At 37.5% G+C, this 24,396-nt stretch overlaps 4 protein-coding genes across 7 annotated transcripts; 3 read left to right on the top strand and 1 right to left on the bottom strand.

The window, feature by feature from the left end:
* The first annotated feature begins 245 nt into the window (after positions 1-245).
* On the top strand, positions 246-7,169 carry zgc:153292 (uncharacterized protein LOC100003014 homolog). 3 transcript variants are annotated; one of them, XM_067415747.1, is made up of 13 exons: positions 246-422; positions 1,536-1,734; positions 1,864-1,890; positions 2,420-2,481; positions 2,572-2,671; positions 2,758-2,838; positions 2,944-3,018; positions 4,318-4,557; positions 4,697-4,803; positions 4,897-5,062; positions 6,333-6,420; positions 6,510-6,553; positions 6,714-7,169. In XM_067415747.1, the coding sequence occupies exons 1-12, from the start codon at positions 334-336 to the stop codon at positions 6,539-6,541; spliced, it is 1,266 nt and encodes a 421-aa protein (XP_067271848.1). In that variant the 5' UTR covers positions 246-333; the 3' UTR covers positions 6,542-6,553; positions 6,714-7,169. The 3 variants fall into 3 exon arrangements, with proteins under 3 accessions (XP_067271848.1, XP_067271834.1, XP_067271842.1); XM_067415733.1 differs by having other exon boundaries at positions 6,677-7,166; XM_067415741.1 differs by lacking the exon at positions 246-422 and adding an exon at positions 1,173-1,369 and having other exon boundaries at positions 6,677-7,168.
* Positions 7,170-7,725: 556 nt separating this feature from the next.
* elob (elongin B) lies at positions 7,726-16,367 on the top strand. The gene is made up of 4 exons (XM_067415757.1): positions 7,726-7,934; positions 9,044-9,178; positions 14,718-14,826; positions 14,913-16,367. Exons 1-4 carry the CDS (start codon positions 7,932-7,934, stop codon positions 15,023-15,025), a joined length of 360 nt encoding a protein of 119 aa, XP_067271858.1. The 5' UTR covers positions 7,726-7,931; the 3' UTR covers positions 15,026-16,367.
* Positions 16,368-17,525: 1,158 nt separating this feature from the next.
* LOC137040240 (uncharacterized) lies at positions 17,526-22,098 on the top strand. Of its 2 annotated transcripts, XM_067415712.1 has the most exons (4): positions 17,528-17,811; positions 18,096-18,407; positions 18,923-19,163; positions 21,004-22,098. In XM_067415712.1, exons 2-4 carry the CDS (start codon positions 18,096-18,098, stop codon positions 21,723-21,725), a joined length of 1,275 nt encoding a protein of 424 aa, XP_067271813.1. In that variant the 5' UTR covers positions 17,528-17,811; the 3' UTR covers positions 21,726-22,098. The 2 variants fall into 2 exon arrangements, with proteins under 2 accessions (XP_067271822.1, XP_067271813.1); XM_067415721.1 differs by having other exon boundaries at positions 17,526-18,407.
* A 36-nt stretch (positions 22,099-22,134) lies between these two features.
* si:dkey-66i24.7 (uncharacterized) lies at positions 22,135-24,316 on the bottom strand. Its single transcript, XM_067415687.1, has 2 exons — positions 24,071-24,316; positions 22,135-23,030 (listed from the first exon to the last, which is right to left on the bottom strand). The coding sequence occupies exons 1-2, from the start codon at positions 24,162-24,164 to the stop codon at positions 22,396-22,398; spliced, it is 729 nt and encodes a 242-aa protein (XP_067271788.1). The 5' UTR covers positions 24,165-24,316; the 3' UTR covers positions 22,135-22,395.
* Between the last annotated feature and the right edge of the window lie 80 nt (positions 24,317-24,396).

Below are 24,396 nucleotides of genomic sequence, written 5' to 3'. Positions count from 1 at the left end.
TTTTCAAATCATTCTAGGGCACCTTTAAATATCTTTATCATAGAAAAATTCTAAATCATATTTCAAAGTTAATATTATTTTAACCAAAAAAGCCACCATCAATAAAGTATATGGACAATGCTCTCTTTTCTGTCTTGAATAAAAACACAATTCAAGCTAATGTTGTTTCAGAACCTCAATAACATCCAATGTACGATAGATGGCGGTAATGCGTCTCTCAGTGAACCACAACATCCGGAAATGCAAAACAGACAGGCAGCCTTGAGCCTTCTGCTGTTGCCCTATGCGACGTAACTGGCGGTGGCGGAGCAGTAACACATTTCTGATAGAAAAATGCCAGTTTGTTCAGCTTATAAATGCAAGAAACGCTCCGATGGATTATATAAAGATGCATACAAAAGGGGCGAGTTTTCTTTTCACACGTAAGTTTTGTTGCAAATCAACCTCAGATGTAAAGTCCCCTAATCAAAATATGCACACACCTAAAACAACTGTTTTAATATTGTGTAAAGTTAATTTCTAATCAGACACGGCATAGTTTTGACAAACATATCAAGTAAGTTATCGTAATGGTAAACATCTACGGGGCTGTTGTCATCACGTGTGTTGCATTTTTAAGGAGCTGTTACTTCACGGTGGGGATTTTAATTTATCCCAGTGACTCGAATCTTTTGAATCCCTTCACCAAATAAATTCATTTACTGAATCAAGAAAAATGTAATGTCTGTTTGTCATTCGCTCAACTAATTTGTTTAATTGGTCGTTGACGACTAAAAAAGATTGGTCGATTTATTAGTTATTTTATTATAATTGCTTGGGTGCAGATTTAAGAGAGTTTTCCTTTTTGTTGACTGCAGATCTAGGCTCAAGCTATCAAAATACGCAAAAAGACCACCAGAGTCTAAAATTTAAATGCGTTACATTTTAGAGATTCTCATTCCGACATAAGTGAAACGAGGACGCTATTGAGAAAATTTTCGCTTGACACAAACACCGATGCAACAGTTGAGGGGTTCAGTATATGCTGTGTAAACTAACCGAAACTAACCAGAGCTTGAAAATAAGTGAGTACAAAAGAGCAGAACAGACAGCGGAGCCATCGATCGCAACGGAGATTATTAGAAATGCCCGGTAGGTGGCAGTACTCTCAGCATTCAATCTGTCCCAGATCTTACCCGAAGAACAGTTTTCGGAAATACTAAATACGCTCTCTGATGTCTGTAATGAATAGTGTTAAATTGCATCGAAGTTAAATAATTTCCGTATCTCATTGTAAAAAAATGCCAGTGTGTTCAGCGTATAAGTGCAAGAAGCGTTCAGACAGAGAGTATAAAGAGGCATACAACAGGGGCGAGTTTTCTTTTCACAAGTAAGTTTTAAATATCTCAAATTCGTACATTTTCAAATCACCCTACAAAAAACGCACGTCATATTTAAATATACACTGCTATTTGGCCACCATTTGTGCAGGTTTGTCACGCATGCACTAACACGCTTATGTATTTCCATATGTGTTTTTTTATTCATTCATGCAGATTCCCATTAGCTGATGGCTTGAGAGTGAGAGAGTGGCTCCGTCGGATGAGATGGCAGAACTGGTGGCCAACTGGAAATTCAGTCCTGTGCTCGGATCATTTTGAGAAGGACTGCTTTGAACAAGTGGGCAGCCACAAACGATTGCGAAAAACTGCTGTTCCGACTATCTTTAATTTCCCTAAACATCTCCAGTGGAAGGCGAGTCTAAAAAGGTTTTTTAAATGTTGTGGTTGTTATGCATATGTATATATCTCTTGCGTTGCTGCTTCGTATCTTTATTTCCTATCTTTCTAATGTGTACTTTTCTTTTTAAATCATTGTACCCAGGTACCAGCTGTCAAGAGACGATCTTTGGTATGTATTGGAGATTAGAGAGGAATTGCTTTTCATATCCAATAAAAATGTTAGTTGCTAATTTTCCAGAAACAGTCAAAGTTGTTATTTTTTCTCTTCAGCCTTTATGATGATAATAGTTTTGCATATTGTTTGGTTTATGCAGTTTGTGAGGATAAACTTTAGTGTTTTACTTTTCATGCTCTATTAAGTGGCTTCATGAAAAGCTGATAATCAATGAAATCATGTTAAAAAACAATACATAATTTAAAAAAAACACAAAGAAAACACTTGAAATCAAAATGAAACACTTACACATGTAGAAGTCCATTAATCATCATTCAATGTGTGGTTAAAAATTAACTTAATCTCAGTTGGTACCTCTAAAAAATATTTAGGTCAAATATTTGGGAATCCAGGCTGCTTTATTTGTTTACCACTTGAATTCCAGTGTAAAATCTGTGTCCTCAAATCAAAGCCAGTTGAGAACCACGGTTTTAAAGCTCTTTTAGGAAGTCTTTTGATCTTTTATTATCATTTTTAAAACCAGAATCGTAAGCCAGTTGAAGTGCCTATCAAACCAAAACCACCCCCAGTGCCAGTAACACCACGGTAACACATTTGCTATTTCTTTCATAGTTGTCAAATAAATAATTCTCTAATTGTTTTACTACTTAACATCTTTCGTTCATGGTTTGGTAGGCTTCAGGGAAAGTTTGTTCGTGTGACTGTGGATTCTGATGGTTCCAGCCGTGGCACTTTTCATGCTGGCAGCTTTCATGATGACTACTGTAAACCGCAGGTTCATAATTCTTTGTTTTTAGGCTTTCTGATTTATGAGCATGTTATACACTTGTACAGTATATGCAATACAATGTGTTTTCACAGAGCTTTAACTGGATGAAGCTGTTGGAGGGTGATGATGATGATGAGGAGGAGGAGGAGGAGGAGGAGGAGGATGACTCTAGTGTATGTAGACCTTTACAGTTTTTCATGCTGTAAAAGTAAAAACTTAAGCCTGACAGATCTGAAAATCTGCTGAATAGTGTTTTAGCTTTTTCTGTTTACATGCAGGATCCTGGAAATGATGTTGCTAATGGTGATGCACCTCTTGACACACCTGAAAATCCAAACACACAGTTTATCAGGGTATATGCCTCTTACTAATCTGCATATAAATTATCTGTTACAGTGGTATTTCTTTGTATGAAGACTTGAAATTCTAGCCATAATGGTTATAAAAATAAAATTTAATGCTTACTTTTCTGTGAAGGCCATGACACACTAAGCCAATGGCATTGAATCGGCATCGAGGCCATTGGTGAAAAATAAAATCACTCTGTTTGGTGTTAAGTTTAGCAAACGAGTATAAGAATAAAAATGAAAGTGTTAAAAGAGAGCCAAATCAAGATGGTACAGATTGAAGGCTGTTCTAATTTTACGTCATTTTTCCTGAGCATTCCGATATGGAAATATTTTCATACCATGAGCCGTCTGAAATTAAGAGTCAAGTCACCTTTATTTGTATTTTGCGTTATACAATACAGATTGCTTCAAAGCAGCTTTACATTAATAACAGGAAAATGATTTGACGATGCAAACAAGTTCATTGTGGCTGTACAGCAGCTCTAAAAGAAAACGGTGTCATTGTTCAGCTTAAGTAATTTCAGTGTTGATTCAGTTATTTTGTAAAGATCATCAAGCATTGAATTAGCTAATATCATCTATAAAGCAGCTCTGTAGATAACAGTGATGTCCAGCTCAGTTCAGTTCTCATCCGATAGTGTCAGTGCAGTCAAATCAATAATATTAATTAAGTGCCCCTAACTAAGCAAACCTGAGACAACAGTGGCAAAGAACCCAAACTCCATCAGGTGACAGAATGGAGAAAAATACCAGGCTCAGCCAGGTCTCCTCTAGCCAATAAGCAAACACTGTGTGATGGTAAAATAATAAGGAAGTAATCGGCATGATTGATATTCAAAATGGTAAGCAAGCGCTGCTTTGTATATGGATTGTATATCTGCAAACTTTTTGAATGACAAGTATAGCCTATTGAAACCTGCTGATATAGACCGTTATTTCCTTACATGCAGATACAGAAAACTTATGCCAGTTAGCAGTTGCCTTTTGGTGTATTCAAGTTTTCTTTTTGTCCCAGATGATGCTTATGCGAGGCAACAACACAAAAGCCACGATTCCATTACCCTTCAGCTAAATATTGCAAAAAAAATTTACTCTTGAATGAGGTGGTTTTTCAGGCAATTTGAAAAAAGACATTTTTGCAAGACTGCAATTAAATCAGTTTTACGGTCTGCTTCTGTCATCGTTGGTTCTTTGATGTTGTTTTTGTGTGTCACGGCCTTAAAAGTAATTTCAAATGTGGCTTAAATTAGTTTTTAACTTTGACCTCTGGTCTTCTAGTACTTAAATGTCTCTACTTTTCAGGTGACGGAGCGATGGCAATGGCTGAGTATAGATATAACAGGGCCATTTCAAGAAAGCAAAGGCCCCTATAGCCACATTGTGGTCATCTGTGACTATTACACCAAGTGGATTGAAATCTTTCCATCAGAAAAGCCTAATTCTGATTCCATTGCCCTGCTTATGTGTGATGCCATTTCCCGATATGGTTTTCCTTTGGGATTTCTTACACCTTGGGGGGCCAGAGGGATTCAGGTCAGAACGGTAAGTCCTACATTGTGATTAGCTATTTATTTATAATTGTAAATTGTATTTATTTTTATCGAAATGTGCTGAAATGCTTTTAAAATATCTCAGTGCAGTTTATTTGTGCTGATCTCCCATTTTGCTTATTTTTGTCAAGGTTAACAGAGCACTCAATAATATTCTGATGATAAAGGATATTTCCCTCGTCTCCCGGCATCACCAGGCTTCACAGCTTGAGCCTCACACACAATACCACATTGTCAAGTGAGTTTGAAATAGTTTGGACATAAATCACCATATTTAAGAGTCTGGAGTTATTTTGAAACATCTGTGATACTGTTATGTTTTGTGATACAGTATGGTGGAAAATCTGGTGAAAAAGCATCCAGACATTTGGCATGTTCATTTGCCTGTCAGCGTGCTGCGCTTCAACTGCAGTGTGCACCCAGAAACCAAACACAGACCTCTGTCTCTTCATCGCAGTGTGGGAACTAGACCTTATACATCACCTAGAGATCAGCCAGTATGTATCATTGCAACTGCTTTGTTCACACTGGCAGCCCAAATTAAAATGATAATCGGTTATTATTGTCATGAATCATGAGAAGAATTGCACTGAAATTTTAATAATTAAGTTTAATAATGGAGAAATTCAGTGTGTAGTAAAGTTTAGTTTTGTGATTCTACACATGTATCCACAACATCATATTATATACTATTCAAAACTTTGGGGTCAGAAAGATTTTTTTTTTAAAGTTTTTGAAAGAAGTCGCTTATGCTCAAATACAGTAAAACATTAACATTGTGAAATATTACTATGTAAAAAAGTTTGTTTTCTGTTTATGTATTTTATTTTTTGTCATGGTAAATCATTACTCCGGTCTTCAGTGTCACATGATCCTTCAGAAATCATTCAAATATGATGATATGCTGCTCAAGAAACATTTCTTAAAGGGTTAGTTCACCCAAAAATGAAAATGATTTCATGAATTACTCACCCTCATGTCGTTGTCGTGAATGTCGTTGGACACCCGTAAGACCTTCGTTCATCTTCGGAACACAAATGAAGATATTTTTGCTGAAAGCTGATGGCTGAGAAAGGCTTCAGATAGACCTCCATTGGCATTCGGTACATTCTCAATCACAAGACCCATAAAGGCACTAAACACATCGATATAAAGTCCATCTCACTACAGTGGCTGTACAATAATGTTACATAATGTTACAAGAATGCGACGAAAATAGTTTGTGCGCACAAAAATCAAAATAACGACTTTATCCACCAAGTTATTGACGTGAACTTGACGCATGCGTGAGAATATGATGAATATGAGAATATGAAAAAAATCAAAATAATGACTATCCGCCAAGTTATTGTCTTCCGTGTAGGTCTCGGACGTGAACTCTCGTGATAGATTTGCTCCTCCTTCGCTTCTGGGTCATGTCTCTGAACGGCGGATCTGCGCCATATTCTCGCGCCTGCGTCGAGTTCACGTCATTAACTTGGTGGATAAAGTCGTTATTTTGATTTTTGTGCGCACAATAACAATTGTGTCAATGTCGCATTGTATAATTATTGTAAAGCCACTGTAGTGAGATGGACTTGGTTGGTTTAAAAAATAATAATAATTCATCAAGTTTAAAAGAACAACTATTTGAAGTGTGATATTTTGTAGCATAAATGTTAATGTATTTCTAAACAGGTTCTACTGACCTCATACTTTTGAATGGTACTGTATGCATTTTGTTTGTACTGTATGTAATCTAAGATTGTATTTTGTTTTTCAATCAAGCTCAGTGAAGATGACCTTGCGAAGTACACTTTCAAAATACAAAAACCAAACCCCTTCAAAGAAATTGAGGCACTAAAACAAATATTCCGTGAGTATGAAAACCTCATGTCCAAATATCAATCTGTTTACTTTTCCTTCACAAATGTGCTCATTATCATTTAAATGTTGTTAACACAGGAGAATCAGCGGACTACATTGTCGTTTCATAAGGCTATAAATTAGTGAGTGTGAATTTACAGTAGTATTTGTTTTCTGATTTTAAATCTTGTCATTACATTGTATAAACCAGAAAATGCATTACTACCACATATTCAGTGGTTTTACATTGTTTCCTCTGTTTCTAGTGTGCCTATGTAACTGGTGTATGATTTCAAACTGAAGGTCCCCTGAGGAAGAACCTCCATACAGACCACATGGATTAAGGAAGGGATGGAAAATAATGACATGTTAAAGTCCATTTAGACCCAGACTGATGTGTTGTTTATTTGTGATTTTTTTTTTTTCATATTGAAATGTTGTGCAGCATTGTGAATAAATACCATTAAGGTATTTTAGAGAATAATATTAACTGTAAAATAAACTGTTTGGTAAGGAGTGGGGATTGAAAGATTTTGGTCTTTGGTCATTTGTAGTTTTTGTAAATAACTGATTCAGCCAGACTGAGCCAGCAAAAAGATATTATATGCTGTTATAAGCTGATGATGCCACAAATATTTATACGAGTTGCAGGCAATCCTAAAGAAAATAGTTGGGGGCTGAAATGAATTGTGCAAATTATTATTACATGTTTTATATATATATATATATCTTTTTTTAGAGTTGACAAAGTTTATTCAAGCAGTGAAAATAAACTGTCAATACTTATTTTAATGTCTGTCTGTGTGTATTTAATGCCCATGTATATTTCCACGCCACAGTCCTAAATACTTTATAGAATGTGCACTAAATAGCTAAAAGTCTTGATATCCTATTCTAATTAAACCTCAAATGGAAATTCTACTTCATACATTTCATTCTCAAGTACAAATGCTATACGCACTAAGATACATTCTCACTGAAATAGCTAAAACTGTACACTTATATAGTTGGAAAATATAATTAAAATGATTTATGACAAATTGTAATGAATTATGTGAAGCCACTAGAGCGCGACCGTGGCCCTGTCCCAAATGGCACACTTCATGTGCACTTTCGATCTTGTGGACTTACAATGGCCATTGCGTGCGCGTGTCCGTCAAGTCCACAAGACCGAGAGTGTCCCATTCGTCATTTAAGCTTAGATAAGTGTGTTCGTAAGCGCCCCCTTTGCGGCTACTATGCACCCTCGACGCACGCTTTAGCTGAGGCCGCAAGTTTGCGAGATACGCAGAGGACTTCTACCCGGCAGTCAAAGCGGCATTACGTTCTGAAAGTGCGGACTCAGGGGAAGACCGTGAGGGTTTAGGGTGCCATTTGGAACAGGGCCCGTCTCCGGCACAGAAAAGAGTTCACGCTGCACGCGCAAAGACATCTGGGATTGTGGAGGACTGGCTCGAGCGCTTTGATTTCCGCAGTGCAGCGTGGGATAGTGGAAGAAGTCAGCGAAACAGTCGTAGAGAAATGGTGAGTGAGCAAGCAAATGGAGCCTAGACCAAATGTATTTAATCGTTTTGGAATTTGAAAACGTAACTGTGAACGTTTTCAACCAAACTAGCTGCCGGATGAAGTGGCTAGCGTGTGTAAACGTAGCCTTTTCGCAGACCTCTTTGTTTCGCAATATTTTTAGCAGCCCGGCTAACGTTCCCTGCTAAATCCGCCCAGTTATTAATGTAACCGTATTAGTTTGTCACTAAATTGCGCTCGACGAAGGACATTGTAAGTCAATATGAAGACTCGATGGAGAATCAGTTTTGTATTGTTTGTTTGTATGAGCGTTGCGCAGTCCCTGTAGCCGAGACGGGGCTGTTGATCGCGGTGTTGATTTCATGACAGCTCGGAGCTGTAATGTAGGAACGGGCCTGTCATTGATCATTCTGGGCTGTGCCTTTCAGATGGTCATCTAGCGATTTATTCCAGACCCATACTAAAGTAGATGAATGGTCAAATGACTTTCGAGTACAGATTGGTTTCTAGCCTGCCGTCGTTAGCTCCAGTTTGTACGTCCATGTTTAAAAGATAACTTGCGCCAACTTGGCGTCGGCTGAATATACTTTTGTTTAGCCGCTCTTACGTTAGTGTCACCGAGAATTCAGCTCTCCGTAATGCAGGTTAGATGTTAGAAGTGCACAAATCGCACAACAACAAACGCGCTACATTTCCTAGGTGTAGCCAGTAACTAAGACAACAACTTAAGACAGCTGCAGCTGTCGGCGTTTTACATGTAGAGAGCTTTGCAGTTGTGTAGTTGACACATTTCAGCTGTTCACCATCTGCTTTTCTTTTCATTATTTAGTTTGAAAGCCACTGGTTGTTTCACTTGTAAATTGCAAACAGCTTTAGGGTAAGAGATATTGACTTTAGTTTTTTGTTATTATGTAACAGTTTCGGTGTTCAGGATTATTTTCCCAATATAACTGATGCTTCCCTTTTTTCCCTTCCCTTTTTGTGAAGAGTAAGAAGTACTCTGTAAGGTTTGAGGCATGAGTTGATACTGTGATAACTCAGCATAGATCACATCTCAAAGATGAGATGGGACTGAAAGTTAAATGCCTGACTCCTTGTTTTCTTTACAGGATGTCTTTTTGATGATCAGACGTCACAAGACAACCATCTTCACAGATGCTAAGGAGTCTACCACAGTCTACGAGCTGAAGCGGATTGTGGAGGGCATCTTAAAGCGAGCACCAGAGGATCAGAGGCTTTATAAGGTCAACAAAGAAAGTTTTTATTACTATTGTTAATATTATGAATTGATGCACAAGTCAATAATGTTACAGCTCACTTAGTACAGCCTGACGGTTGTATTTAGTTGCCTCGTTCCTGTTAAGAAATAAAAGCATGGCAGATTTTGTGTAATGAAATAACTTTTTTTTTTAAATGTTAGATTTAGTAAGGTTGGCAAGATTTGTTTTAAGGAATTAGTACTTTTATTCAACAGGGATGCATTAACTTCTTAATCCGCACCGGATCGTGGGCGGGGCGTCTGACGCAAGTGGGCGTGTCTCTACTTATAATTACTTTTGTTTTATACAAACTGTTCAATCAACTATCACAAACTATGCATCATTTGAAAGCTAAAACACTCAAGATTCATGTTCTGAACTCGTTTTTGCAATAAATACACCAGAGAGGAAAGGGTTAAATTAAATGCTAAAGCAGTGGCTATTTAAACATTAGCATAATGAACGCGGTACTCATCTTTCATCTCCTGACGTTCAGATCAGATCGGACGAATCCACGAAACAACAGCATACATGTCTGTGTAAGAGTCCACTCTTCAAAATGCATCCCACTTTTAATCCAAAACAACGAAAAAATAAGGGGAAAAAACTAAAAATCCTCCGTTGTTTGCATAATGGTTTTGTGTTAAGAGTAATCAATCATGTCCATTTTCAATGAAATAGCGATTGTAAGCCTTATTTTGACAATCTCCCCTGTACTGTGGACTGTTCCGGTTATGTTAAACCCTCCCAGGTCTCTCTCCTTCAATCAAAAGCTGACTAGGACACATAAATAGAAAGGGAGCGCGTCACTGGGTGATACATCTGTCAGTCAAACTCGCCGGTCCTTTGTTGGATAAGCCAGTCAATGCCTAGCCAATGCATAGCCAGCATAGATTTGATTGATGGATGTAGTAACGAATCAAAAGACAATATTTTGCGTAGTTTCTGTAAGAGATGTCGTAAGAAGCATTGGTGAATACCTCATGCTTACTTAGCTGTTACTTAGCGTCGTCTCCACAGTTTTCATTCATCGTATCCAGCGCCTGCCAGTGTAAGCACACATACTTACACACAACGCGCAGACTAAATAAGAGACTGTTTTTATCAACTAAATGAGTTTTTTTTACACTTGTAAATTCTGTAAATAGTTGTTTTAGTTATCAGGGACTGCAAATGCATTATAATTAGCAGTTTATTGCAGATTTATTTGAATAAAAACTACTCTTTACTATTACACAAATGTTCTAATATAATTGGACTTTATTGAAAGGACGCCCAGTCTTTTTTGACATAAAAGCTTACAGAAGCTACATTTTTGAGAGAATCGTCCTCAAATTTTAATCAAAGCATGATCAGACATTCAGTTTTATATTTAGGTTATTTTCAGGGCATAAAAATTAAAATCTAATATTTTTTTCCATAAGGGAATAATAAAAAAATAAAAACGTGAGTCACTTACATGCATATTTCCCCTTGTTTTAATCTGTCCCTATACTATTTGAGTTATTATGACTTTTGGGTAACATAATTTAAAGTGTCTAGTTTAAAATAAGACCACATTTATGGATATAGACCATAGGGTTTAAGAGCTGCAGACATTTTTATTTGGGGTATGTCATTTTTTTATTTATTTCTCAGCACAGGGCGAGGGTTAAGAGGTTAAATTGTTCAAAAGTGAAAGATTTCTATTTTAGATAAATGCTGTTCTTTTGAACTTTCTGTTCCTCAAATAATCCTGAAAAATCGTTTGCTGTTTCCACAAAAATATTAAGCAGCACAAACGTTGTCAGCATTGATAATAATAATGCATGTTTCTTGCGCAGCAAAACATCATATTAGAATGATTTCTGAAGGATCATGTGACACTGAAGAGTAATTATAAAGAGTAATGATGCTGAAAATTCAGCTTTGTCATCACAGGAATGAATCCATTTTAAAATGCATGTATAACAAAATACAAAAGGTTTTTTAAACTGTTATAATATTTCACATATATATTCAAAAACATTACTAAACTCTTACCGATCCCAAACCAATTAATACCATAAACAATCACAGAATAAATCAAATTCTTTGCTGATACTAGCCTGACAAGCCAGACCTACATCAAGATGTTTGGTCTGGAAACTCACCATAGACAGAGCTCAATCCGAGGGGCGGGATAAACGGTTGTCTTTCAAACTCCCTCTGCACGCGATAGGATAGCGCTACACCAACCAGCGCAACGAAGGTGACGCAGAGCTTGTTGATAGATTAACCATTCGCCGTATCCGGTCGGCTAAACTGCGAACACATCTTCCCTTTTTAAGAATGACTTCAGTGCCGTTCTTTTCTCAGAGAAAAGCTTAACTCCACGTCTTCCAGAATCGCAGTCAAAGCTGATTCGAAAGACCGCCGCCGTTCTGTGTTTACTAGAAGCACGCAAACGCAACTCGGCCGTCGTCATTATGGCCGTCAATCATTATGTGATTGGCCTGTCCAGATTGTGAGGAATACAGCTCAGAAGGGTATTGAGAGTTCCTAGACGACACTTGCGGGCAGATAAAATTTGCTACCGCTAGGGTGCGTCTAGATTTCTAGGCTAAGCTAAAACCCCTTAAGCTTAAAAACCATTACAAATTAAAGCTGAGGGTTTTATTGGAATTTATTTAATGGAAAGTGAAAAACTTAAAGGTACACTATGTAACTTTTGGTGCTCAAACAGTTAATAAACCGAGATAAGTAGCACCGGCTACAATTTTCTTCTGCAAGACCATGCCATGCAGTTTTGTTCATGTACATGAGGCCATCCTTAAAAATATTCTTGTTTGCCGTAACCCGACCGACCATGTCAATTTAGGGCCGACTCAATTTTTTATTTTTTTCCCATTTTAGTCCGACCGACTTGCCGGTTGTAAATTGGCTTTAAGACCGACCAATTTCTTTTTTTTCTTTTTTACTTTTCAAACAACTAATACAACAGTAATAAAATAATATGAATTATATTTTAGTAAGTATTATAAATGTATAAATTGCCTGGGCCATACAAACGAAGGCTACGTTCTTTCGTTTATAGAAAAACCCGTGACGTCATCTATGTTTACACTATGGTTAACGGATGTCACACTATGGCCTGCACGTGCGTTCGTTTCGGCTCGGCTCATACTCTCATTCACTGTAACGTTAGACTGTTAAAGCCCTGTCGGAGATTTCGCCGCATTGTGTGACAGGAGTCAGGACACGTTACACACACCAGGCAAGTGCACTGCAGAGGGGAGGGCTTTGAGCCACTGCCCTTTTTGAAAATGAATCAAAAGTGCCCCTCTCAACATTCATCATTACTATATTGTGGCGAATAAAACAGATTTTGAATTATAATTAATATAACAACGTGTACAAAACAGTAACAAATGGCGGAAAAGCCGTTCATCTTGTCTCTGTCAGTCTGAAATGTCGTTGTCATAACGCGTTGCTATGGGTAGCGTGTGTTCTGCTCGACCCCAGCGCGTGGTGGGAGCGGCGGCACTGGTTGTAACTTGAAAAATAATGCTTTATGTATGGTTCTGTCGATGGATACACGTGCACTACAACAGCGATAATAAAAGAAAACGTGGGCAAAACGGTCTATCTTTGTAAACTGTGTTCAATGCTTGCGAGTGCTGCCGTATGAGTATGACCAGTCATTTTCGCCATCATGACTCAGTATATTCGCCAGAAGACGCGAATGAGATCTCTGCAGTGAGAGAAGATCTGTCTCTGTGCGCAGCGCGCGCACGTCTCACAGCGCGCAAATATTGAGTTCTTTCAAGTCTTGCGTTTGAACGGATAAACTCACACAAAAAGTATGTCAACATGTCGATCTTGATGAGTATCCATCAGACAGTCTGTAAGTTATATGCCTTAAGAGAACTTTATACAGTTGAGAAAGACGATGCATATCTCTGTATTAGGTCTTAAAGGGGCAGTAGCCTTTACTGCTGTCTGTCAAACAAAAGATAAGGATTTACTCACTGCTCTTGATTGAATAGCTGGTTATAGCTACTTAATTAATTGAATTCATAAAAACAACTTTTTGCTTTTTAATATTCAAATGCACTAGTCTATATCACCAGATGCGTTAGTCTGGCAAGAAGTGCAAGCCACTTCAGAGACACAGATAGCTGCGTGTTCTGAGTTAACACAATCGACCGTAAAAATAAGAAACATATCACGGGGAAATACTAAAACGGGAAGACAGCGGGAAAAGAGCTAAAATACGTGAGAAACCCCGAAAAAAGGGAGGGTTGACAGCTTTGAGTCAATGACAGCTAGCTGGTGGTTGGACCCCTTTCTTAAAGAATGCACCTGAAATTTAGGCAATAAACATGTTTTTGACAAATATTTCAATTTGTTTGTGGTCTATATAGCCTGCAATTAGCCTACACGCCCGAAGGCACGGCTTGAAGACCCAGTCAGTTATGTCACGATATGCCAATTTGTTTGAATTCATACCTACGTAATCACCATCACCAAAAATTTACTTTTTTTTTTTGGAATTTAAAAAAAAAAAATATAGACCTACCTACCGACCCTTTTTTAAAAAATTTTTACTGTTACTGCAAACCAAAATATTTTTAAGGATGGCCCGACGAGTCACACAGGTACTGGCCTACTCCACAGCGGTTGTTGTCCCAGCTAATCTAAAATAGTCTGAAATATAAGCACTTATAGGCGTACTGTATTGTTTCAAGACATAGGGGATGATCCCCATGAAAATTATTTAGCACCCATGGAAAAATGAGAGGTTCTCCATTCATTTTATCCAATCAAAAAATCAATTCAGATTCGGGAACCTCTCTAATTGTTGGATCTCATATCGTGTTAGACACACAACTGTACTGTTATATTTAGCACTACAACATAACCTGACACAAAAGCTGGCACTTGTGCTTTGTTTTTTTGCACTGATGACTAGTATTTTACATAATTAACTCAAATCATGAGGTATAGCAATGAGAGAGCGACTTGTTGACAACACATGAAAATAATGTTATTGTTTGGTTGGTAATGTATTTGCAGTCCATGTCTCTCTTTGCGATGTACTAATAACTTTGGTTGGAGAAAAAGACATTACTCTTGAAAACTAACACCCAGTATAATTAATCAAGTAAATGAGTGTGTAAAGTGCTTTAAGGGGCATTTGTTGCAAATATGTATGTGGCACCGCAAGTAGCCCAGTTATCATTTGCTCATAGAAAAAAAAGTGAATAAAGATGTTTATATTTGGTTGGTAGTGTACTCGCACTTGTTACATAGTTTACCTTTAAATTAATTTGAACAGCATTTCCAAGAAGATGTATTAAATGTATTGTACATTATAGAAAGGGGGAACAAATATATCTGGGAACAAACATCTAAATACTATCTTTAAAAATCTTTATATATATAATCCATAATGAGACCCTAAAGGTGGGAAAGTGTGCTACAAATCAGGCATGGACTAGTTGAAGTGGTTCAAGTATATTATGCACTTTAGTAAACTGTAATCTGCCCATTTTTTCCACAGGAGGACATGCTGCTTGAAGATAGTAAGACTCTTGGAGACTGTGGCTTCACAAACCAGACAGCCAGGCCTCAGGCTCCGGCCACAGTAGGACTGGCTTTTCGCATCAGTGGTGAGTTCCCATTTTCAACACTTGCATTTGGTATTTTGGTGATTTGAATTAGTTTACTATGTCTGTTTGTTTTTTTTTAATCACAGATGATGCTTTTGAGCCTCTAAGAATAGAGGCCTTCTCCAGCCCTCCCGAGCTTCCTGATGTTATGAAGCCTCAAGACTCGGGCAGCACCGCCAACGAACAAGCTGTGCAGTGAAGGAGGAACCGAAGATATTTAGGGTTGGGAGGGGGGAGGGAGGGGGGATATGGCAGAGGTAAAGAGTGTCCAAAACAGCGGACAAGCAAAACGTGTGTTTTAAGATGGTGGTGTGTATTGAGTTATATAAAGAAGGGGGAAGCATGAGTGAGAGTGATCTTGTGTGATATTGTAACTTTGCTGAGACTTTGAATCGCTCTCCCTGTTACGCCTCACGTCCCATCAAGCACTAGCAGCTTGCTCTCACTGTATTGTCGCAAACCCTTCCAATATTCAGTGTCTGCTCAGTGCTCATCTACAGGTTATCCCACCAATCACAATTCCCCTTTTGGCGCAGGCACATTTTGATTTGGTAATGTTTCCCTTCATTTCTGAATGAATTGCTCATTTGTTAGTCACCCATCAGAGGTGGTTAGATATCCGAGTATTTAAACCTGTGCTCCTTATTTAATTCACGCAAATGTTATGTTTGGAGAGTTCAAACGTTTTGTGCTTTTTGTGTGTTATGATCTGTTAGGGCCGGGGTGGGTTTGTTTGTGTGTAAGTGGCTGTGAGGTTTTACAAATGCCCACTTTACTGATCTCATTTACAGTACACTGTTGTGTGTTAATGACTTGATATTATAATTATTCTTATTTAGATCCTTCATAATTTTATTGGGGCGCAAAAGGCCATAGGCTAAACCGTTTTATGTTACCAACTTAGTGTAAATGCACATGGAACTTACTTATCAGAATGGGCATGGATGCCATCAGGTTATACCTGCAGATTAACTCCCAGCACATGGTTACGGTGAATTCTGACATACAGTGGTTTCATTGTAAATACATTTTTACACATGCAACGTTGCTTCTTGAAGTGTTTTGCATTTCTTTACAAGTTTGTGTTAGAGTTAGTATAGCTTGTTTCTTTTTGAAAATTAGTTTGGAAGCTTAAGTATTCACATTTAATTCCCAGATTTTGTATTTAAATCAAAGGGGAGTGTAAATGCTAGTCAGTTTTTTCTTTGCGTGCGTGAGTGTGTGTGTGGCAATTTAAAATAGTGGAAGAATCAAGTAAACAATTTAAGGATCAATAAGAATGAAGCCTTTGAACGCAGTTTCTTGAACAAGTGAATGTTTTAACTTTAACACAAATGCTGACATTGTGTTTTCATCCCAAAAACCAGACGCTCCTGTTTTTGCGATCTCACCCATATCCTTCTTGGTGATGGCAGTGTCCCTTCACAGTGCTCTTGCAAAAAGAAAAAGGAGGAAAAAATTTAGAAACTGAAAAGAAAATCATGCTGCAGTATCTGTAACTGCATTTCAATGAATTAAAATCAGCCCTTTTCCACTCCTTGTTTAATGTTCAATGTCTGCTTATTAATAGTATTGCTACTGATGTATTAGGTTTTTTTAATATATAATGTGCAATATAACAGATTAACCAATAATAATAAAACAAGGCAAGGAGGAGAAAATGAACAAGAAATAATATTACAAGTTAATTACATTAAAAATGGAAGCAAAATAGTGTTTTCCTTGCCTTTGTGTTTTCAGATACAATGCGTTTTAAAGTAGGCTACTGAAAGTTCTTCAATTGTGTTTTATGTTTCTGTTTGGAGATTTGGCCTTTATGTATCTGGAACTTAGCCAAAAGTAATACAAATAAACTCGTTTTCAGTTAATTTATGTGTATAAATTAAACCAAACAACATTTCAAAATAAAGACAACACGGATGCGTGTAATAGATGTATGAATCGGTTCACTAAACCTGAGCGATTCAGTGCCCGGTTCGAGTGGTTTTCGTATAGTCTGATTATAAAACAGTATTCGGAATGTACTAAGAACTTGACTGTCTTGATTATGGCCATTTTTATCGAAAAGCATACGGAACAGTGGGTGTTTACATAGCCTATTAAACGTTCAACTAATAAATTCGTTTTAGAAATATGTTGCCCTTCCCCTCAAATTTTACATCACAAATTCACTTGACAGAACTATACGCTAACGTGTTTGTTTCATGTTGTGAAACGACGTTTTGGAAAAAGTCACAAAATGTATTTGGCCTATACTGCGCGCACACACAAACACATATTAAACACACAAAGCGCCTACTCTAGCATGGGCCTCTAAAATATTATATACTATTGAGGAAATACAGAATTTTTTTATATATATATATAAATGCACAACAGCAGCAACATAGAAAATTAACAAAACAAAATATATATATATATATATATATATATATATATATATATATAAAGCGATGATATATATATATATATATATATATATATATATATATATATATATATATATATATATATATATATATATAAAGCAATGATATATATATATATATATATATATATATATATATATATATATATATATATATATATATATATATATATATATAAAGCGATGATATATATATCGCTTTGGCGCCCCCAAGGTGCTGCGCCGCATATAGCGCATCCCTACTTTTTGCAATATTATGCATAATGCAATTATAATATGATCCTTATAAATATTATTGTCAGTTACGCCTTTACGTCATGGGAGAATTGCGTGATTTTGTTTAATGAACTTGAGTCAAGAACAAGGTAAAGGAGAAAAAGATGATAGTAAAGAGTAGGACCAAAGCGTAGTTGACCATGCGCATGCGCAGTAATATCCATCTATCTAGCAACAGAAGCTAAAGGATAGAGAGGATCGTCTGTTTTTAAGATCTTTTGTCTCTTCAAATATGTTTTGGCTGTTTTGATTTTAAGTTGTACTTCATCACATTCTTGCCAGTAAGTAATTTAGAGTTTAAGACTTTTATTTCATTTCAGAATCGCATGCCTAGTCTGTTAACTGAATCACAAGTTAAGCTATTCAGCACATCCGTTCATTAATTCTGCACTTCGAAGTTATAGTATAACGTTACTTGCATATCGTGTACTCCGGTTATTCTGTTGTAATAGCACATTTAACAACGTATAACGTGTTTTGGGAAAACAAACTTATTTGGCCAGGCTAGCTTTGACCGAAATCATCCGTTTTCTCCTACATTAATCCGATTTAAAATTGCATCTAGATGGAGGTTCGTAAAAAGAAGGTCGCGGCCGCAGGACGGGTGATAATGGACGTCGTCCAGGCTGAATGGGAACCGCTGTCTTACTGGGAGCTTGATCAGCGACTAGACCGTGCAGTGGAAGAAATGATAGAGGCTGACCTGGTGGCCCTGGTTCAGCAGCAGTCAGCCTCTGTGACCACGCAAGCCTCTCAACAGGAGGATTCAGAGCCTCCAGACCAGGCGCAAACGGTGACGGTGACCCCTCGGGTGCCCGAGAGCGCGTTGCAGCGTTCACATATTACTGAAGCCATGGAGGCAAATCCTAACGTACAGGTAGGTCAGATGTCGTGCAATTTCGTATAAATTGCAGTAATTGTGATGCTTTGTTTCCATCAGTGGTTCCCAAGCAGGGAGAGCAGGTGCCTCAGACACTTCCAATTGGGCCTCAAGATGACATGAGATAAAATCAGGGATAAAATACAGATAAAATCAAGATATTTCTTATTTTAATATTATTTTTTGTTTCATTGAAGAACCAGGATTCGTGTGGCTTCCTAAACCTGAATATATGAGCTAGCCTAGTTTTAAAGACCTGGAAAACTAATGCAAATGAAATGTCTTAACTTCTCTTTTTGTCTTCTTTTGTAACAGTAATACATATGTCAAGTTATTCCTTGCTCAAAACTATTTTATTGGGTAGAATTGTAAGTTAAAAAAAAACAAAAAAAAAAAACATTTTATATCATTATACTGTTAATCACGACGAACAACTGAAAAAATCTTGGGGCATTGGAATTAAAAAAGGTTTAGAACTTCTGCTTCACATTATGTTGTCTTATGTATTGCAGTATGTGACACATTTTCTGCAAAGCTCCACCACGTGCTACAGCAAGAACCGATTGTCTGGAAGAGCTCGACTGTCCCTGTCTCATACTGTCCTCCTGTCCCTCACTCTCCTGTCCAAACGCATCAGCTATCGCAGCGTGTCCTCTAGTTTCCATCTGGAGAAGGGAAATATTCACAGGATCTTCTTTTCTTTCTGTGATCAAGTGATCACACAACAGGATCGGATCATTCAATGGCCTACAGGTATGATCTAAAAAGAGTTGATTATTTCAAACAGTTATTTCATTTAAACTCTACAGCTGTTTTCATGAAAACAACAGGGTTCAATCTTTTAAAAATAGATCAGTTAACTAGTACATTATTTATTTAAAAAAAAAATGCATACAGAAAGATACATTTTATTTAGATTTTTTTTAGGTTCACATAGTGGCTTTTTTAGAAGTACAATGGAAATACATGTATACAATGCATTTATTCATCATAGACATCATGCACATAGTAGAAATAAAAGTTGAAGCTGTTTGTTTTTGTAGACCAAGGGGGTATTCCAGAAAGCAGGTTATGTGACATACCTGGGTATGTTTAAGGGTATGCGTTATTGTTAACTAAAACCAAAACCATAACAATTATTGAAATAGAATAAAATATAAACAACTTAACTTCAGTTAGTTTAACAGTTAGGGGTTAACAGTTTATAAACCAAGACCTAGGCCGTGCTCCCTCTCTCACCTTCTTGTTGCCCCGCCCTATCGTACATACAATTGTCCCAAAAGTTATACCGTTTTCAAGGTCTTATCCACATCATTACTGCAATGTGGACGGTTCTGATTGGCTCAGAGAAAATGCACAGTCATGGTAAATTTCCACTCATGTCAGTTAATCTGATGCACGGCTCCATAGACGTGTCCCTTGTTGACACTTTCACCCCAGAATTAGGCCCAAAGTGACCTTCCAGATCTGGAGCCGGCACCAGCTTGCCCAGGACAACAAGTCCTCCCATCTCTTAGGGTGCCCATTGTACACCACCACAACTTGTTTCTGCACTCCTAGCATGTTAGGGGTGCGTGATACCTCCAAAATCCAAACACAACACCTTGTTGCTTTCAAGTGTTTAGTGACACATCACATATCTCTAGGCCAGATCCTCAGTCACTCCTCAGAGACCAAATACACACTTCAGAAAACAAGAAACAATCAGTGGTTTTCTTAAGCAAATCATAACTGGAAAGAATCATTATAATAATATAGGAAGATAAATATTGATTAAGGCTTTGATTAATAATTTAATTTAATCTATTATATATATATTGGTATATTGAAGCGGCAGTCCCCCCTCCAATCCCCCTTTCATGTCAAGGCAGCCATATCATTTTCATTTAGTTTCTGACATACTAAAATTTTAACTAGAAACATTTCTATTTATGATTTATAATTTTTTCAAATACATACTCATTAACACATGCCAGTAGAACACTAAAAAGTACAAATATAGACAGACAAAGTAGTATTACTAAATTCTAAAAATAAATATTGATGATGATGATGATGTAGAAGTGAAGTATACTGGCTGGAAAATCATTTTACCAGCCAGCTCCTTCCAGTTAAAGGGATAGTTTGCCCAAAAAATGAAAATTACCCATGAATTACCTCAAGCCATCCTAGGTGTATATGACATTCTTCTTTGGGATGAATGCAATCGGAGTTATATTAAAAATGTCCTGGCTCTTAATGGCAGTCCAAAATTTGAAGCCCAAAAAAGTGTTTCCATCTATTATAAAAGTAATCCACAAAACTCTGGGGTGTTAATAAAAACCTTCTGAAGTGAAGAAATGCATTTTTGTAGGAAAAAAAGAAAAAATTAAAATATAAAATAAAATATCTAGCTTCCGGAAAACATCCTTCCGTATAAGAAAGAAGAATGTCATAAACGCCTAGGATGGCTTGAGGTTGAGTAAACGGTGTAACTTTCATTTGCAAACTTTATCATCAGCTATGTGAGAGAAGCAATAATATCAAAATTGCAGGATAGTGGATGATCAGCAGGTTTACTCATTGTACAGCTGTTTTCTCCTTCCCTCTGTAGCAGAGGAAGCCCTACAACATCTACTTCCTTTATCCAGCTGGCTGAGTCGCAATGAGGGACTGGAAGAGAGAGGTCTTCCTCGAGTTCTCGGGGTGTTGGGTGACACGCGCATCCCCATCCGCCTTCCTGCTGGCAAACCGGACAGCGAGGGTGAGGCTCCGGAAGCCAAGAAACTTAAGAATGAACCACATCCAGATTCATGGCTGAACTTGGAATTGGTCTGCGATGACAAGGGCCGCTTCATTTACTGCCACATCAGCAAAGGTTCAGAAAAAGATAGAGGAAGTGCATTAGCTAAAAGGCTTCAGCAACACCCTGAGATGGTTCCTCCAGGGACCTGCTTGATAGCTGGAGTTGGATACCCGCTCACAGAACAAATACTGACTCCATTTTCAACAGGTCGAAGTCCACAGGAAAACCTCTATAACAGATCAGTGGGAACCCATTTAGGCAGATTAAACCAGGTTGTGGCTGACCTAAAAGAGCGATTCCAGAAATTGAGATATTTGGATATGGGGAACTACGATAGGGCAAAAGCTGTGGTTCTGACCGCTTGTATATTACACAATGTTTTTCTGGACATGGGGGATGTGACAAAGGGACTGGTAGAGAGAAGCATAGTGGAAGATCTGGAGGAAGTAAACAAAGATGCTTCTGGGGTGAAAATGAGGGAGACTGTAATGAATCTTCTTTATAGTGCATTGGAATCCGGAACAAAGTAAGATTTTGACACTGATTCACATATTTAAAGGGATAGTTTGCCAAAAAAAAATAGTATTTTCTGAGCATTTACTCTTTATTTAATTCCAAATCTGTGACTTTAAATCATCTTCAGAACACATATGATATTTTCTTCATATTCTTTAATCATTTGTCTATCCATTGAAAGTACATGTACCCAAGCATCACATGTTCAAAGATATAACCTATATAGCTATCTGGCAGTTTGTTTCAAGTCTTCTGAAGAGTCAAGATCACTTTTTAAGACACAATTAATTTTAAATGAATAAAAGCCTAGCTTAAATCTGTTCTTCAAAAAAGAAAGTTTATGTTGGAATACATTTTTCAATTCATATGGATTTCTTTTCCATTGTCTTGGGGGGGGGGGGGGGGGGAATATTTTTGAAAAACTCATGTTGTATGAATTTTATTAAAACAGGAAAATACAATGTACAACTTGTCTTTACTCATTTACATGAATGTGACCATTTGCTAAGTAATATTTACAATTTATAATGGAGGAAAGGAAAACCAAGCATACTTTAACATGATACAAGCACACTTTTTTACTGTTCAATTCAATTCATTCTCTGAAAAAGTACATTTAAGGTATTTCACTAAAAATAAAAAAATATTTTATCTGAAAAGACAATGGCAAAACATCACTAATTCCTAATGCTGGGTAGAATGGTTATCCGGCACAACAGACTCTTTGGGTGTTTGCATGGCATTGTTCTGGGACAGACAAGTAATGGCACGTGCCAGATTATTGATGGCCTCGATCTTCCTCTCTTCCAGAGCTTTCTGCTGAGCCCACATGTTCAGTTTCCTCTCCTGCAGCTCCAGGTACAACTGCAGCAAATCCTGAGGTGGCCTGGCGTTGGGTAACTGTGAAGCTGTAACTGTGGGTGTGGGCAGAATTGGGGTAAATCGTTTACTGGCTATGGCCTTACCCAGCCTAGTTCCATTAAGCTTTGCCTTGCGCTGCGCCTCAACCTCCTCGTAGCTCCTTCCCAGTACTTCATGCATCTCCTTGAAGAACTCCCAGTGAACACTATTGGTTCCCAGTCTTTTGGCTCGCTCTGCATTTTTGCGGTACGTTGCAAGCATGTTTCTCCACTTCAGGTCACATTCGAAGGCTTTGACTGAAACATCTGAGCCTTCATCGGCTCGTAGCTTTGCAGTCACCCTCTCGGCCACGGTCTCCCACAGCTTCTTCTTTTTGCACACAGGCTGGTCAAATTCTGGGTCCATGTCCAAACGAACGTGGACCAGATGCCATGTAGCTTGTAATGTCCACACAAACTCTGAATAAAAAAAGATTACAGTTATTTCAGTACAAGAATGTAACCAAATATTTAGGATTGGGAAGAATTGTAATAATTACAGAATGAGCCATTAAAAACGAGGACATATCACAATCATTGTTATATGCATTACACACTGCGTTTCAAATTATTATGCAAGTGACATATCAGTAGTGACAATCTCGCACCAGTTTGTTAAATAGTTTGCCAGGTGTTCTTAGGTAAATGGAAACACTACATTAAGAGGTTGTTCCACACTAAGCCACCATTCTCATGCAATATTGGGAGAAAGAAAGACATTTCTGAAGATGAAATGGTGCAATGTTTTGCAAAAGGGATGAAAAAACTAATGTATCAAAACTGGAGATTATCAAACTATCATTAGATCTGTGAGTAATTTACACCACAAGAGAAATCCGATAAAGGCTTATTAAGGAAAGTTTCTGTCAAAAAGTAAATAAAAGAACAGCTATTTTAAGACTGGTATTTAAAGCTGCTGGAGTCTCAAGAACTTCTCCATTAAGGCTGCCAGTTGTGCGCAAAGTTGCATTTCAACTCTAATCAAAGCTTGCAGAGAAATATTGCTTAATGTGAACAACCTCTTTTAGTAGGGTTTCCATGTACTTAGGTAAACCTAACTATGGGTTTATGAGGTTTATACAGTTATCTAAAAAGATATGGAGAAATAAAACAAACCAACACTTTCTTTGGAAAAAATTTAATCTGAATGTTTGTTGTACTAAAATCCTACTACTGATGTCACTTGCATAATAATTTTAAATATGAAGTATATAATATACAATTATTGTGAAATAAAAAAGTATATATAACATTAAACCAAATTTAAAAATTCTAGAAAAATTATTTGTTAGTTTACTTTATACCATAATAAATGTAGTGTTTTGAAGGTCTGAAACTATCTTAAGTAACTTAAAACTGGCGTGAAGGCCAATCACAATCAGTTCCATCAGGCTCATCGCGTCCTCCTCGCTGCCGATGCCCAGTGTACACACTCCTGCAATGACTTACTCACATCTCACCTGCTTTTGACTTTTCGTTCTCCAAAGTCATTACCGTAGTTGTCGAGTCCTCCACCTCAACGGCTTCTGTGACAACTGACTCAATAACCTCCATGTTGCATTTATTTGTATTTATATCGTCAAGCGTTATTGTGACTAATCGTGGATTTTAACAACTCAAGCGATGAGTTCTTTTCACGCTACGACAACAGCGATGATAATAACAACGACCTCGTTTGCAGCAGACAGCGATGGACAGGGTGGCGTTGTATTTTTACCGGAAATGAACACTGCGTGTGACAGAGGATTTGTGGGAAATGCATGCCATTGTTTTACGCGTATTCCGC

The sequence above is a fragment of the Pseudorasbora parva genome, chromosome 2 (assembly GCF_024679245.1).
Source record: "Pseudorasbora parva isolate DD20220531a chromosome 2, ASM2467924v1, whole genome shotgun sequence".
Lineage (NCBI taxonomy): Eukaryota > Metazoa > Chordata > Actinopteri > Cypriniformes > Gobionidae > Pseudorasbora > Pseudorasbora parva.
Note: the sequence above shows the minus strand (reverse complement) of the source record. Positions and strands in the feature narration are given on the sequence as shown.